Genomic DNA, 17762 nt, shown 5'->3' with positions numbered 1-17762 from the left:
ATTAACATTAAAATGGAGTCTGCCCTCAGGACTCAAATCCTCAATAATAATGGCACTCAAATAATACGCTTAAAATAAGCTTCCTGTTCCAAGTCCCCATATCAAACTTTCTGAAAAGATTGGACTACATCTAAGAATAAGCTGAGCAGACTTTTTTATCTTGGATTTTGTCATTTTAAGATTACTACTACTAAATTAGGTTTAGGAAGATTATCAGATGAGAGTCATCCGTATGTCAGATGTCAGAAAACAGAACAAATGAAAACATATTTTTGATCCCTTTTCGCATTTATAATTAGAAAATTATAAAATACTATATGTTATAGTAACAGTAATCCTTGAACTCATAGGTTTTTTTGTAAAAAATTCTTTGCTACCTGAGAAAGAAGGAAACAGGCATGAGAAAAATTGCCCTGTCAGTGGTAATGCAGACAAGATAAAAGCGAATATCCAAAATGGACCAAAATCCTATTACTTTCGCCGAAACGTGGATAAGAATTTAGGCAAAAATAAACACCGTTAGCTGGAAATTAATGAACTTATTTTTAAAAGGATATAAATATTCATGAAACAGATCCAATATTTTGTAAGTAACTGAATCTAATTAAATAAATGTTAAAAATACAATAATATAGAACCATTAGAGTGAAACTCACTTTTCAAATATTGAGAGTACAGTTTCTTTTTAATAATTGATAACCTAATAATTTCTAATAATTTATTATAATTAATCGATAATAATTACAATAAAACAACGGTGTGGTATTAAATTATTTATGTTAGATGCTTGTAAGGTCATTATTCCTAATTCCTTGTAACTGTCTAGTAATTGACTACTCGCCTGAAAATTTCAATTTATCTGATTATCTAGAGTACTGGGATTTCTGAATGATAAATTACTGAGTGATTGGCTAAAATAAAAACAGATTTGTATGACATAAGTAATTATTTATTTGCTAATCTTATATATTCTTTTATATAGGGTAAGTGTTTATTATATCTAGAGTTCATTATGTTTTAATATAATACTAGCGACCCGCCCCGGCTTCGCACGGGTGCAATGCTGATACTAAATTAAATACACTACAGAAAAAATATGAACGTTGTATATAAAAACATAGCGGCCCGCTCCGACTTTGCACGGGCATAAAATATATATGCCTATGTCACTCAATGAAAACATGATTAAAATCGATCCAGTATTTTTGGTTCATTCATTACTGCCCTTGGCCTGCACGCATTAAATTTGGAGTAAAACAATTCCTCTTCCCCTATACTTACTATGAAGATTTCCTGCTATCTTTGGAATATCTAAATTCATACAATTTTTATTACATTACACATTTTTAAACGAAAATGTTAAATTTGTAATATCTCCGAAAATATTTGTTTAATTTACATACTGTAAGGAACCATATTGATCTATATTAATTGCACACTGTATTTAAGGTACTTGATTCGATAAGGATTAATGTCGTATTGCTTAAAATAGCTTCGTAAATAAGCCATTTTCTCACGTAAAAAGTAAACAATAAAAATGGTTAATGTGGGTTATCCCTAAAAGATAAACATATACCATCGCGGACTTTTTTATGGTGTACAATACTGTAGTACATTAATTTGATCTAACTCGTAGGGTTAGGCAGCGTTTTTGCTAATTGCTAAATAAGCCTAAAAAAATAGGTTAATTTACGACATCACGTTAGAAACCTCTAAAATTAGCAATGTTGCCTTAGTATATTATGCATGTATTATACATATAAACCTTCCTCTTGAATCACTCTATCTGTTGAAAAAAACCGCATCAAAATCCGTTGCGTAGTTTTAAAGATTTAAGCGCACATAGGGATATAGGGACAGAAAAGGCGACTTTGTTTTATACTATGTAGTGATAATTAATAAATATAATGTTTTTATGGCTGTTTGGAATTTATCTTATGTCTCTTTGTCACCTGTTAGATCTCGTGTTAGATCTTAATACATTGTTAAACCTGCCTTTATTTTCCGTTGTTTGCCAATTTTGCCAGGTATTTACTTAACATTTTGTTTAACATTTGATAACGATCTAATCTGCTAATATGTGTTTTAAGTGATTCTTAGTAAAATGTTATATTTTTTTTAATAATTATATTGCATTATATGCGACAAAAAGTATTATAGAGAAATACATATACCAAATTTATCGACAAGAGCAAACTAAACGTTGAGAATAGTGAAGTTTTGCTATTTCTGCCTGATACCTATTGTCTGTGTCTCAAAAAAAAAACGAAGAATCAAGTTGCCAGAAGGGGGTGTTTGGTCCAAACTTCAGAACCACCACGAAGAACCCAAAGGAACAGCAACAAGAATAAACAAGATTATCATCAACAGCAAAGTAGAGTATAACTTGTATATAATAGTAGCAGCACAAAAAGCGCACTGTTTGTACTACTTGTATAAATCAGAATAAGTAAATATCCGCATATTCAGTATTATTTTTAGTTTAATTAGCTTAAGAAAGTGCAATATTTTTTATAAAATGAATGCATTTTATGGAATGAACACTTATATAACATAAATAAACAGCACTTGAAGAGTTCTTATTCGGTGTTATTGGTGATTTAGAGTTCGGCTAATCGCGAAATGAAAGTTCGTGGTTACGATTTGATAGTGTTGGAATAGTTTTTATGAATATATGTGATTTTTGCTACACTACTGTTCACAAACGATAGTCCTTAAGGAAAATGTTAATTGACCAAGCCATGAGATACAGTCAACATTAACCGATAATGTATTTAATACAAAACTATGTTGAGGAAAATAGATTACAGCCTATATTAGTATTAAATTTTTAGGAACGAAGGAAAAACGGTCGCTTTTTTCTGTGAACGCATCAACGACTTCTTCAGGCACCAAAAATCCTTGAACATGCAAATTATTCTTGATATGAATAAACAAGTCATTTAACGACAAATAGGTGGTTGTTTCAGCCGATGTAAGAGCTTGAATTATTAACAGTACCTCTAGTAAACAAATGTTTGTGTACCAGAATTGACCGTTATACATTATTGTAATGGCACGGTTACCACATGTTTAGTTATTTCGAAGAAACAGGCGATCATTTACCTCGAAGTGCTTCGCGCACGAATCAATAGTCGGATTGGCTCGTTTTAGAAGACCCATACAGTGAATTGTTGTTTTATTTGAGACTCATACGCGTAGATACAAGATTCGTCACCTGTGTAGATGTTAAGCACAGTTTTTCATTCACCGTGATTTTATTTCTTGCCATATATTTGTTTACATCTCAATGTTGATGCAATATCTTATTGGTGCTCGTCATACTGATGTTCAAGGATGAATAATTCTCACCCTAAGTTACATGACGGGGTTGCAATATCATTTCGCGCATAGCGTCAATGTTTACTGGCACATCAATTTATTTTGGTCGAAATTCACGATTTTCCATGCCCTGAGCGAACTGCAGCCCTGATTAAATTCGTTATATCGAAGTTTCCACGTTAATTTTGCATTGAGGCGAAATAATAAAAACTTAATTATATCACTTAATGGATGCCCGATATCTCAAGCAGATTCAGCTAAATACCTTAGAATCCAGCTTGACGGTAGATTAAATTGGAAGCATCACGTTAGACAAAAAGCAAAACACATTAGAACCAAAATAAAACAACTATACTGGTTAGTCGGAAGATACTCTCAGCTTGATCTAAAATCAAAGAGGTCTACAATACAATTATAAAGCCAATTTGGACTTATGGGGTGCAAATATGGGGTTGCATTAAAAATTCAAATCAACTAGCCATACAAGGCTGTCAAAACAAGGTTCTTAGATTGATTACCAATGCCTATCGTTATGTAACCAACGAAGAACTGCACGATGACCTGGAAATCAAATGGATTTGCGAAGTTATATAAGATTTCGCCTTGAAACACGAAAGAATATTACTAAATCATACTAACTGCTGGACCGCCCGCAGGATGTCGGAAGATTGAAGCGAACAAAACCATACGAACTTATATAAAGTGTATACATTTAGTGTAAACTATAGCTATAAGTTAATAATTAATAAATAATTATAATTTTATAATTGAGGAATACTTACTGATGTATTTTCTCGCATTCGTCTTGCTTGTTAATTAATCCAAGTACATAGGAAAAGTAGTAATAAATTAATTGTAAATTAAGATTGTACTAAGCGTATCTAATAAACATGTTAAAAAAAATCGAAGTTTTACAGTAAATAAGAATGTGGATTCATCGCCAAAAGTCGAATCAAATTGATCAATAATCTCCCGTTTTGGCAATTCGCGTCATAAGTCAAAAGACAAGGGAAAGACTGACTTTCAAGTCACCGTAAACAACACGTTATACTCAAATGATCAAACTTTCTGCAATGGTTATGGCTGCGGAGATCAAACTACCAATTGGAAACGGCAGATGGAGCGTGACAACGCTTAGTATTGCCAAGGCTTAAAATATAAATAGTAACCCTCATAGGAAACAAATAGTCCCTCATCATAGCCGCCCTCACTTTTTTTCAATCAAAATAATAACTATAAAATTTGACCTCCAAAGAGCAAACCATCGTAAAAATCTTATCGCCCGTCATGTACCAAGACCGAGATAATATATTTTATTGGAGCTATATAACGGGACCATTAAAGGCCAACCCTTCATTATCCTCCCCCTATTTTATTAATTAATTAGAGTAATAAATCCCGGCCGGAGAATCGTTTAAATTTTCCTATTTCGGTCCGGATTGCCGCCACCGTCGGAAAATGAAACGCCACGACGGATCGTGGTTTATCCCGGCCGCTTCCCGAACCGAACGAACGACGCCGTAAACCAAAAACCTGGGACGATTTGCGATTTTTCTCCATCTCAGCCGGTGCCACCGAGTCCGGAAGTCCGCAAACTCCGAGGATGACAGTTTGTATCGGCACGCATAACGGCCTAGGATCGGGATCAGAATCGAGATGCCGTCGGCGAAGCATCGGAACTTTAATTGGAACATTCCTGAAGCGAATGCCTTCATTTTAATAACGCGCGTGTAATAGTTGCTCATTTATCAAACGCTAAAAGTAATGACCAACGTGTCTGAAGAACTACACCGATAAATATTGCATCGACATTAGCCTATTGGGTGAAATTAGAGATGAAAGTTCAAGATAGTTATTAGATATTTTTTACTTTTTAAAAACGACTTTTTTCATATCTTCAGCGTTTCGAAACCATGTCTGGATAAACTCTGGGTGCGGCGGAACTTTCCATTCCAGCTAACAGGTCGATTGAAAAGTCCCCGGCCTACCATAGTAAAACACATTTTTTTTGGAAAAATTTGCTTTTTTTATACAACATAATTCCCTTTAAGAGTGATATACTGATTATAGCGACTCTCCAACTTTTCTATACCATGTTTATAGTACGATTTGTACGTTGCTTCAAATTAGGCCTCAGTTTCGGCGATCACCTCTTCATTCGACGAAAATTTCTTCCCAGTAAGCATTCTCTTGAGATCTGAGAACAGGAAATAAACGCTGGGGGCCTCATCTGGAGAATACGTTGGATGAGGAAGCAATTCGAAGCCCAATTCATGGATTTTTGCCATCGTTTTCACTGACTTCTGACACGGTGCATTGTCTTGGTGAAGCAGCACTTTCTTTTTCTTCAAATGCGGCCGTTTTTCGACGATTTCGTCCTTCAAACGGTCCAATAACGCTATGCAATAGTCGCTATTGATGGCCCTTCCTTTTTCAAGGTAGTCAATGAAAATTGTTCCGTGCGCATCCCAAAATACAGACGCTATAACCTTGCCAGCCGACTGTTGCATTTTCCCACGCTTTGGAGCGAGTTCATCGTGTGCAGTCCACTCGGATGACTGTCGATTGGACTTCGAAGTGAAATGATGGAGCCATGTTTCATCCATTGTCAGATATCGACGCAAAAACTCGGGTTTATTAGGCTTGACCATCTTCAAACACTGCTCCGAATCATCAACTAGACGTTGTTTTTGGTCAAAAGTGAGCTCGCACGACACCCATTTTGCGCAGAGCTTTCTCATGCCCAAATATTCGTGAATGACATGATGTACACGTTCAGTTGATATATTTAGGGTGTCTACTATTTCATTCAATTTTAGTTTGTGGTCATTCAAAATCATTTCACGCGAAATTCCTTTTTATCAATTTCTTTCAGAATAACAAAAGTTGCTTCACTCAGAATGCTATAATTCACAAACTAATGGTCCGAGAGCTGTCAAATTTATACACGTATCTTTTGAGGGTTAGGGCTAACTAAAAACATATGGATTTAATTCTAGTAGCGCCATCTATGTGCCAGGCCGGGGACTTTTCAATTGAATTGTTACAGCAATTCCAATCCTTCACAGCTCTTGCAGCGTACGACCGAACATTGTCATATCAGAAAGTGTTTATACTTTATATCTGCTACTGGCTATTGCTGGTCTTTTTTGTCGCACAACATGTTGTTCGATTTGTTGAATTGCCATTGGTAGACAACTGCAGTAGCAGTTTATTTCGGTTCTAGCAGCCCGTAATAATCTACACCTTCCTCATTTCATCATATATGCAACTAAATGTAATGGCCATAAATATTCTGCTTCGGTGTCGATATTGATATCGCTTGAAATTGTTGTAGTAGATCCACTTTTTATCGCTAATGACAATTCGCCACAGAAAAATATTTTTCTTTGCATTCATGCCCCTACTTTTAGATACCTCTATCTGCTTTTAACTGCTAAATTGTCTGGAAGTTATTTAATATTTTGATATATGTTTTCATTCAACAAATTTTACACTTTACTGTGAACTTTTTTGGTCATCCGGACCGGTCTCCATCAGTGATATCAAAATCACGACTTCTAACTGGTTAAAACTAAAACCCACAGTTGGAATATAAAGGAGCATTATCGCCATAAACCATAAGTATTTGATGAGCTCCAATAATATTTTTCTTAAAATCAAGCAACAAACGTGTGTATGCATCGAATAACTCAATGATACTAAATGGAAAAACGTTATTTTATATAGAGAAATGTCAAAACCATCGAGTTTATCAGTTAACTTTGGTTATTTAAATGTTGTTTATATTGATATTGTGCATTATCACCAATAGATATCGCTAAGCACCTAATATTTAAACCCAACTGCAGTAAGTTTTCAGAAATTTGACTGAAATCAAAACCTCAACACATCTACACTTTTCAAAACAATAAAACAATTACTCATGTAGTAATTAAACATTGCCATATCAAAAAGAAACCAATCACCATTGATATGCTCCGTTGATATTGCATGCAACACCGATGGTGTCATTCACTAACACTCAATAACTAAACAAAATGAATTAAAGTTATTTGCCTATCTATCACACTAACCAGATCTTCCATCATGTCTGTTCATAGATGTGAATCGTTGACCCTAAATAAAATATAGAGAGAGTCTTAAAAGAAGAATAGTTGGACTTTATTCAAAAAACCAAATATCTACAAAGTATCTACAGTATTTTTGACTTGTCTGATATATTTGTTTTATCTCCTGGTAGATTCCATTCTATATTTAGGCAACAGTTCGAGGAATCGTTTTATCTGAATTATTGGTAATATAAAAACTTCTCGATTCTGTTCGACATACCTATTTGATCAAGAAATTATAAAATTCAAGAATCATAGTATTGTTCGTTATATATTTCTTCTGCCAGGTCACGGCTTCATCAAGATAATTTATTTGAGTGCTAGGCATCTTTTACTTGAAGCTATCTGTTTCTACGTACTGGATCTTATACAGTAATGATTTTCGCGAGATTCTAATTAAAAATTGAACACAGACCATTTAGCAACCCCCGTATTTACCTATTCCTTAACTCAAAAACTGCTTTGAATAATCGTTTTTGTCCTGTTTAAGATATTAACACCGAATCGTACTTCAAAGAGCAAAATAAATAAAATATTTGCTCTTAATTTCAAGAATAGTACTAATCAGAGTATAGAATACAACGAGAATACCCTCTAAAAATCCTTCAGACTAGGAGTTAGTTAAAAGTTCTACGTGTTAAATGGATTACCCCTTTACCCTAACCAAGACTTAAGCGAGAAACTTTTATTGACAATCAATTTTATTCCCGGGGGAACTGACCCAATAATCCCGTAACCAAAACCGAGTTCCATCGAAATATATCGTTTAACAAATTTTGAAATTATCCAAGTTTAAGCTAAAAACAATATCCGTGATATTTATACTATTTCAAATAATTCTTTAAGTATTTTTGGAAGTGTCTTAATTGATGAAAATGATTGATGTAATACAATTATCTTATATCGGATAAGTTTGTCAATCAAATTATATCAAATGATAGCGTACCAACTATATACATGGTGTATCCATTACTTAAAATAATACTTTTATTTGTTTTCGGCACTTTTATTGCAATGTGCTGAGGCCTATTGGAGAGAACCTATGTATCTCGTATAGTTTTTTAAACAGACATGGCGTTCAATAAGAAGCTAAAAGCAATTTGGTCGATCTGGTGTTCGCTAATGGTATTCCATCGTTCTTTGATTATTTATTCCACTCTTCGATATCACTCTTGTAGATGGCTCATCTTTAATTTTCCTTATATGGCTTTCGTTTATCTACTGTTACTATGTCTTATGTCCCACCAACAACTCACCAACGAATGTGTAATTGAAATTCTAAGAAGCTATTTTATAATTGTCAACATTAATTTTAACTCTTGATGCACAAATTAACTTATTGCCTACAATATTCGGTTAGTGCTGTGTTAAGAAATTACTACGTTTACTAAAGAAACCTGAAATGAATCAAAAGTTTATACCACTAAAATTTACAGAAAAATGTTGTAACCTCTAGAATTACTTTTAGTACAATGATATACTATGTCTCTAGAACCATATCAATTATTATCAGATCTTAAGCAAGAACATTTTTTTCTTAGCTGTTCCCTGTTCACTAGACATCAAATTAAATCAAAATCGATATTCTAAATGTCTCGTAAACAAAGAGGACAATAGGTCGGGTTTTTCTTTCACAGCTGTATATATCTCCCGATAAAGCAGAGACATTAATTTGTTCTATCTACAAAAAATGTAAAATATAGTTTCACGTGATTATGCTATTCTTAATCGTTCTTTATCTAAACTTGCCATAACTCTTTAATTCCAACAATACGAGCATAACCGAAACTACCACAAAATCTTAAATTACCCCACTTAAAATGAAATAGCCTGCTGGCTGTACAATGTTGCCAGATTTTGATTTCAGAAATTACGCGTCCGTAGTTGATTTATGTACGACAGAAACGACGAATAATCGAGTTGGAGCTGGCAGCGCGTCGGCCAGAGCTTAAAATATTAGTTTTTATATTTTATGTCGCTCAACTATATTCTTAGATGTGGCACAAGCCTTCAATAAGGTTTGGCATGAAGGCCTTGTTCATAAACTAGAGAAAATGTTACCAAAACAACACACCAGACTACTAAAATCGTACATTACAGCCAGAATGTTTAGAGTTAAACAAGAAGAAGCTTACTCTACAATTAAAGAAGCTAAAGCAGGTGTACAAGGACGTGTACTGGTGTCAATGCTTTATCTAAACTACACTTGCGATATACCACAAATTAGGAGAATATTACGATGGTTACATTTGTTGATCACACTGCGATTATAGCTGTCGGAGACAATAGTGAAGAAGTCACACGAAAATTAAAACAGGCAAGTGACAATATAAATAATTGGACACAAGCTTGGAAAATAAAAATTAACCAAAGTAAATCTAAAGCACCAATAACATTAAATAATACTATCATTCCATATAGCAACAACGCTAAATATTTCGGAATAAATCTTGATGTAAAACTTCGCTGGAAGGGTCATATAAAGGAGAAAAGAAAAGAACTGGAAATGAAACTTGGGAAAATGTACTGGTTAATTGGAAGAAAATCCCAATTATCAATACATAATATATGGACATACCGAGTTCAATTAGAGTATTAAGAGTAACATAAACAAAATATACATTTTTCAGAACAAAGCCTGCATTGTGGGCGCACCCAAATACTACAGGACTGATTACCTACATCGAGACCTTCAGATACCCACAGTCGGTCAAGAAATCAAGAGAATCGCAAGGGGGCATGAGGAAAGACTTCATTCTCATGATAATATTGAAGTATTGCAACTTTTGGATACTACCAAAGCATGACATAGACGCAAAAGAATCAAACCATCTGATCTTGTGTAGTGGTATGTAGTGAGATGCATTTAATAAAACATATAGCAGTGACATGTATAAACATTATTTCACCAGATACTAAGCTAGGGCCGATAAGAGTTATATACCTAGATTTAAGTTCTCATAAAGACAAATTGTAGTTTAGTCAAAAACGAATATATGTCGGCGACCTTACGTTATTAGAATTGATTTATTATACGCATATTAGACAAAAAGTTTGAGCCTAAAAATTATTTTCTACTAATTTCACGCCTCCAGGTGCCTCCGTTTTCCTCAAAAAGGGAGGCAATATTTTCTCTAAGCCCATTAACATATAGATAATTCAACCTTTTCATCTATTCATTGTATATGACTACTAAAAATAAAACGACTTCCTTAAAGGATTACCTTCTAAAATTATGTTAAGGCTCTAAGATAATGATTCATGGTAAAGCCAGTACGAAACGAGCCAAACCGAATGATTTCCTTTCTATATGTTACGTATGTCTGCGTGTGACCGCGATATAAAATACCTACTTCGAGTTGTTCTGCCATCCTGCAAGAACCATTTCCTTCCCTAATCCGTGGGGGTTCATATCGTTCAGGTACAGCCCCTGGTCCGGCAGCTCACCAATATCGTTTACCCTAAAATAAGAAAAAAATAACCTTTCATGTGGAAAAGGATGGAGAAGTACGGGCGAGTCCTAACGACCCACAAAGGATCTTATCGGTTTCTTGTTACTTCACCATCTGTTCCCATTCGAAAACTTTCAAGTCGGTTTTTTAACACGAGAGCGAAAATGTAATCCACGTTTTTTCGATTTCCTACTACATTATATCAAATTCGAACTTCTTATTAACACTGTACTTTAAATATAACAATAAAAAAACATTAATTTCTAAGCCACAAGGGATAGAGAAAATTATATAAACACCATGGAATGTGTAGTACATCTTGTTCCATTTTAACAACACTGTTACCGAGTAAACAATGCGATGCGTATATATTGCTCAGTTTCTATTATACGAGTTGTTCTACGATGGTTAAAAGAAGCGATCGGTGAAATGTGTGATCTCTCAGATTTCGAAAGGTGCCATGTCGTTAGTGCTCGGTTAACAGAAATGTCTATGACGAAAACAGCTGAATTGATTGAAACTGAAAGTATTGTAACCAAACATCACAAAACTGTGAAACATGTGATGTGGCCCGATGAATCAGCTTTTACAGTCTGTGTCCTTGCCGGGTGTATGAATGGAGAACCGCAAAAGAAGCTTATGACGGAGGATTGCCTGCTTCCTACAGTCAAGCATGGGATTCCGTTATTAGTTGAGCGGCAATATCATGATTTCAGCTGACCTTATCATTCACATCACTGGCCAAGATGATTTCATACCCATATACACGGCCAAAAAGATTGAGTCTTGTAATTAAAGAGTATCGGGACATCAGTTATGGTTAGCACTGTAGACCAAAGTATAAATCCAATAACACTGAAGCTGTTAGCGGATGTTTTGGTACAGGAATGGAGAACATTTCATTGGAGATTATATAGAGAATCTATTCCGTGAAGAACTGCAGCTAGTTTAAATGCCAGGGGTTAATATTATTTTGTCCATAACCTTACGTTTTCACATATTTTCTGTACTAATTAGCTTAAGATTAATAGAAATAGAATATTAATACGTACACTGGACAACATAAGTATATAATGGCGATAATGTCGCTGAGATAATGCATCTGACCCTTGAGAAGAATATTTTTGAGACCGGGTTGACTGTCTCTCCTGATGGCGTAAGGCGATATACTTTTTCCATCGATTTCTATGGAATCGCTGGTGCTTTCGACGGCGGTTAAATGGCTCTGATCTTGGTCCTCTTCTTCGTTCTTCATCAGCTCTCCGCGCAGTACCTCCACTTCGAACATCACCGACTTTAAGTAAAAACACTGAAAATAAAATTAAACAGACTAGAATAAAGTTTCTCGGTGTATAGTTACTACAATGTTTTAGAGTTATTTAGCATCTTCTTATAACCAAATACGTCTGAACTATCCTGACTTTACTTGTCAGTAACTAGTTCAAAGATGCAAAGAGTCAAGCAAAAACTATAGAAGAAAATTGTTATGTTGGCTCTGAAATTTCACGTAATTTGTAGTAAGCTATATGAGATTCTACGAATATATATTAATGACATTTTGTGAATTTTATTAAATGAATTAGACTTGTTAATTTAGTTTATTTTAACAAAATAGTATTAGGTGCTTCCATATGATAATTTTTTCAGTTTAAAAAGTATTCATTGCGCAAAATTGATACCACATATATTAATAAATATATTTTCCATCATTTCCTACTATTTTTAATTCTTTCTAGCATGGCCATACAACGATTCTTCAATATTCGGAACCGTGTATTAGCGAAACCATGCATACATCTAAACAAGTACCAGTCAAAAGGCACTGTGCCAGGTGAGCACGGTATGGGCGGCAGGATTTTCCATTCGAATTGCTACAATGTATCCTTCGCAAATCTTGTAATGTGTAGTCGTACGTAACGCAAAAGAATGACTTTCCTTCTGTTATTCGCTACTGTTGGTGTTTTTTTATACCAATACGTCGTCCAACTGACGTCGATAAGCATATATAGCAACACTTTCATTGCGCTCGTATCTTGATATAGTCTGTTCAAAATTATTTTGTACATACGTCATCTAAATTTGTGACATCAAAACATCGCAATGTTGCCGTATCAACTCGGAGTTTTAGTTCAGTTTGGCTTTGACATACAACAAAATTCTAATCTAAATAAAATAATTGAACAAAAATATTATCAAATATAATTTATTTTAACTTTATAGTACATCTAAAAACTCCAGTTAATTATACAGCCACAATAACCTTTTATCACTATTGCTTTCAAAAATTTTGCATACGTCTGACAACCGGGCGACTTTGACAGGCTCATTCGTTTACGTATTGGAACTAATCAGACAGCAATGTGTCCCTTTTTAACTAGAATAAAATGAGTAGGAAAATATTGTCTGATTCTAAAACGAATTTACAAATTGCGGCAGTACATTAAACATCTTGATGACGTATGTACAAAAAAACTTTGAATAGACTATAAATCGGTTTTCTCTCATCAATTGCTAATCTATCTGAAAGTTCCTTGGGTGTTTGGGCTGAGTTGTTGTCTAGTAATTCTTGCAATCGTCATCTTTGAACTTTTTTGGCCCTCCTAGCCATTATTTAACATTGACATCAATATTACCGACAATTGGGATATGACGGAGTAACATCACCATAAATGTTTAAAGGTATTTGATAAGATTGTGTAACAGATTTCTTCAGATCGAACAATAAAATTAATGAATGTTAAAAGTACAATTTTGTCCGTTCAGACTCTATACTGAAGGGAAAACTGTTACACACAAGCACCCAATAATATATTAGGAAACATTGAATATTTTGACTATTAAGTTTGGTAAAGACCATTTGATTTGTAATCATTTTAAGAAATGCTGTTACAGGAATGAGGGACAAACAATTGATAGATATAAAAGAACAGAGCCATAAACAATGAATTATGTGCTATAAAATTAGGCTACTGTCATACAAGTTGCGGTAAAAGACTCAAATAAACTGAATTGGTGAACGAAAATTGTTTTCAATCATTTTATGACACTTACTTTTGTTATTTGTTATCTTTAGCATATACCCAAAGTTTAAGGTTATAATATTTTTGATGATTTAATTTTATATCATCAGGTGTTTTTAAAATATCGTTTAATCTATTAGTTCAGAGTCGCGGTGTTTTTCTGCCAATCTGTCATCAAATAAACAAAACTAAAATAAATACGAAGTTGGCCTATTGGTGTAAACATCAATATTCCGACAATGACATTGTCGAGGGTCAAACTATAATTACTCAAAACAGAAATATTGATACGAGTTTTCAGAATATTTATTTTAAATATCTCTAAAATAATTGCCAATCAAATAATATTCTACCTAAGAACATTATACTTAATAGCAATGTATATCTTCTTCAGACTGAAATTTTTCTCGTATTACATTATTACAGGGGGGTAAATATTTTTAGTCTCAAAAATATCTCTAAATCAAAATTTGGTAACTGAGGAAGATCTTTATATCTGTGATAAATCGACTTATATAACCTTGGTTATTTACATTTCAGCTCCTCTTTCATGGACAACTAAATTACAACTTTGTTCACATTCTTCATATTATTCAAGACAGTGCAAATAGAAATAACAATTAAATACATAAGTTCTATTTGTGATCCTATTATAGTACCACAAATTCCTATTACTAGAAATATCGCTTCTAATATTTCTTAAAATTAGAATGGTTAATTAAATGTTAAAAAGAAATAGAAAAATTCTAAGAGTTTTTGGAAGTTCATATCCGAAATATACCTGAGTAGAATATTTCTACAAGAATTCAATAAAACAGCTAGTCCTATTCTGGAAGAAAACAAAGCAGTTGTGAGAAAAGAGAATAAATAAACGAAGAATAAAGAAAAAACAGCCGAAAAAGAATAAGAAACGAGTTGAAAAGAAAATTAGAGAGATAGTAAGAAGGAAAATGTGGAAATATTGGAGCAGGCGAGCATGAGGTAGAAATCACAATAACAAGAATAATTATAAAACAAATGAAGCTGAAAAGAAGAAACAACGAAATAGTTCTAAACATAACGGAAGTAAAGTGCGAAAATAATGACTAATAGTTTTATCCGTAACTACTTAAGTAAGAACAATAGAAATACTAAACAGTAAAAAACGTTTAAAAGGAATGCAAAGAAGAATTAAGGAGCTAGCGAAAGAAACTAATAACAGGGATAGAAATTGGAAGAACTAGCAAGGGAGAGAAAGAATGGAGAATATAAAAAAGAAACAAAAGAAAATAAAATATTACAGTAAAAATTCAAAGGAATGAAAAATGGTGACAGAATGCACGGTGGCAAAAAAATCGAATGATAGAGTAGATCGAACAAAGGGCCAGGAGGATACTAATGGTACATATTAAAAAAAAACAAAGAAAAAGAGTGAATTTAAATACGAATAAAGCGAAAGGATGACAAAGAAGTGACATTGTCATCTATAAATTAAAACCATATGCATATGCGCCACACAGAACTCGATTTAACGTTAAACAGTTTGTCGAAGCGCCCTAAAGCTTTGCATTAATGAGTAAACTAATATGAAAATTTGCCGTTCTGAATTCAAAAGTATTCAAATTTTAACAATACATAAGCATAAATGCGACATAAAACTACCTTGCATCTAGAATATCCAGAAATTAACAAAAAATGATCGAATGATCTAAATATATAAACTCGTTGGAATTATTTTGCGTTTTCATAGAAATATTATTTGCTTAAATTAACATCCTATGGAATTCTGACAAACTCTCTGGTTATATATTACATTCTATATAGAAATTATTTTAAATTATTGGACAGTATTCTGCAAACTAATATATGAATATTTGAAAATAATTTAACTGAGGCTTTGAATTTCCGTCTGTTTAAACTCACCTTTAGGCTAATGGCTTCAGTATCACAACTTTGATATAAACCCTTAAATATTTAATCGGAGAATCTAATTCCGTATTAATTACTAAAACAGATTTCAATTTAATGAATACTCTTGGTCTGTTTGTATTAGGGAAGTACTCATATTCAATTTCCATAAAGTCAAACTTAAGTCGTGTGAACAGAACACACGTTGTTATCCAATTTAGAAAGAGTAATATATTTTTAAAAAGTATTTATTTACACTCCGAATATACAAACTCGTTGAAAATAGTACAATCTAGTCAGTCCAAAAATAATGACTAATAGTTTTATCCGTAACTACTTAAGTAAGAACAATAGAAATACTAAACAGTAAAAAACGTTTAAAAGGAATGCAAAGAAGAATTAAGGAGCTAGCGAAAGAAACTAATAACAGGGATAGAAATTGGAAGAACTAGCAAGGGAGAGAAAGAATGGAGAATATAAAAAAGAAACAAAAGAAAATAAAATATTACAGTAAAAATTCAAAGGAATGAAAAATGGTGACAGAATGCACGGTGGCAAAAAAATCGAATGATAGAGTAGATCGAACAAAGGGCCAGGAGGATACTAATGGTACATATTAAAAAAAAACAAAGAAAAAGAGTGAATTTAAATACGAATAAAGCGAAAGGATGACAAAGAAGTGAGGAAGGATGACGACAAGAGCGAATTAAAAAATAAATAAAATAAAAAATATAAAAAATAAAAACATAATTAAAGTTAGACCTAAAGGATCTAGGATCTAAAAGACCTAGGATCTATAAATATTTTTTAAAAACAATTATAACCCTTCATAGTATGTTAAACTATTCATTCAATTTAGATAATAATAAGTGAAAAAAGAAAACTAAAAAAATAAGAATAAAGTAGAATACGTAAAAATAAAATGAAAAGTTCTCGCAGAACACACATTAATTAAATTAATAAAACCCTAATAAATATCATCTTGCATATTTAAACGGTTAAAATTGCTTATTTGATACTGTTTATGAGGTAACAATGTTCCGAAAACAAGATTCGATTGACGGATCATGTTGCTGTCAGTTAAAATTTACCCCCAAGTCCAACCCTCATAACATAAATTGCCTTAATATTCCGTGATGGCATGAAGCTGAATAACAGCAGGAATTTCGACGGAAAAACCATCCAATTACGCATTATTAACTTAGAGTAATCTTATTTCCATTTAAAACAGACGCTTCATTACCGAGACCTTTACATTTATCTTGGGGAAAATTTTTATGCCAGCCGAAGAGGAACACAGAAAATGGCGCCTTAATTCACCTTCTTTTTTTTTTCGTTGTTTTCTCCAGGCGTATTCTCATTGTTTTGTCTCGTCAATTTCCCTTATTTCTTAGTTAAATCCGTTCTTAAATGGAACCTCCGCACAATTGCGGACATTCCTCTTTCGTAATTTCGTTTTAATTGCTGTAAATTAAATCTATTTTTTTCGTTATCTCTAAACTAACGAACTCGTTGGTATTTAATTTTAAAATTGAATATTTAAAAACTTATTAAATAATACTTGTATGTTAAAGCTTTGTATATAGTACATTTTAAACTCTATCTACATGAACTCGTTGATAAATTGCCGGGGTTTGTATTTTATAGAAATGGTCGTACATTTTGTCTTATTTATATATATATATATATATATATATATATATATATATATATATATATATATATATATATATATATATATATAAAAGGAATCATTCAGTGGTTTTCTAGGTGTCATGTATTTAGTAGTTATTAAACGTATTAATAAGAAATGCTTATATATATATAACAAAGCCTCGAAATCATATTCGAATCAATATGCTGACTCTAAATCAATCTTGTTAATATGTTTCCGTTATTTAAATTGTTAATAGAAGCTGTTTATTCCAAAATCAAAAAACATTATTAATTATTTCGCATATTTAATTTAA

At 32.8% G+C, this 17762-nt stretch overlaps 1 protein-coding gene and 1 long non-coding RNA gene across 4 annotated transcripts in view; one reads left to right on the top strand and one right to left on the bottom strand.

Annotated features, from left to right (window-relative positions):
* Positions 1–17762, bottom strand: part of LOC143193104 (soluble guanylate cyclase 89Da) — a 65058-nt gene that overhangs the window by 9081 nt on the left and 38215 nt on the right. For both annotated transcript variants that reach the window (XM_076399069.1, XM_076399078.1), the window contains exons 7-8: positions 11938–12194; positions 10787–10894 (exon numbers count right to left, since the gene is read on the bottom strand). In XM_076399069.1, coding sequence (XP_076255184.1) covers positions 10787–10894; positions 11938–12194 — 365 coding nt within the window. The remainder of the gene's footprint in view (positions 1–10786; positions 10895–11937; positions 12195–17762) is intronic.
* Positions 1–17762, top strand: part of LOC143193260 (uncharacterized) — a 74020-nt gene that overhangs the window by 27335 nt on the left and 28923 nt on the right. The gene's annotated exons all lie outside the window — the stretch shown is intronic.

The sequence above is a fragment of the Rhynchophorus ferrugineus genome, unplaced genomic scaffold, assembly GCF_030347505.1.
Source record: "Rhynchophorus ferrugineus isolate W39M unplaced genomic scaffold, kcgeb_rfMv2 rfM1, whole genome shotgun sequence".
Lineage (NCBI taxonomy): Eukaryota > Metazoa > Arthropoda > Insecta > Coleoptera > Curculionidae > Rhynchophorus > Rhynchophorus ferrugineus.
The sequence above is the reverse complement of the archived record's forward strand: the minus strand, read 5'-3'. Positions and strand labels throughout refer to the sequence as shown.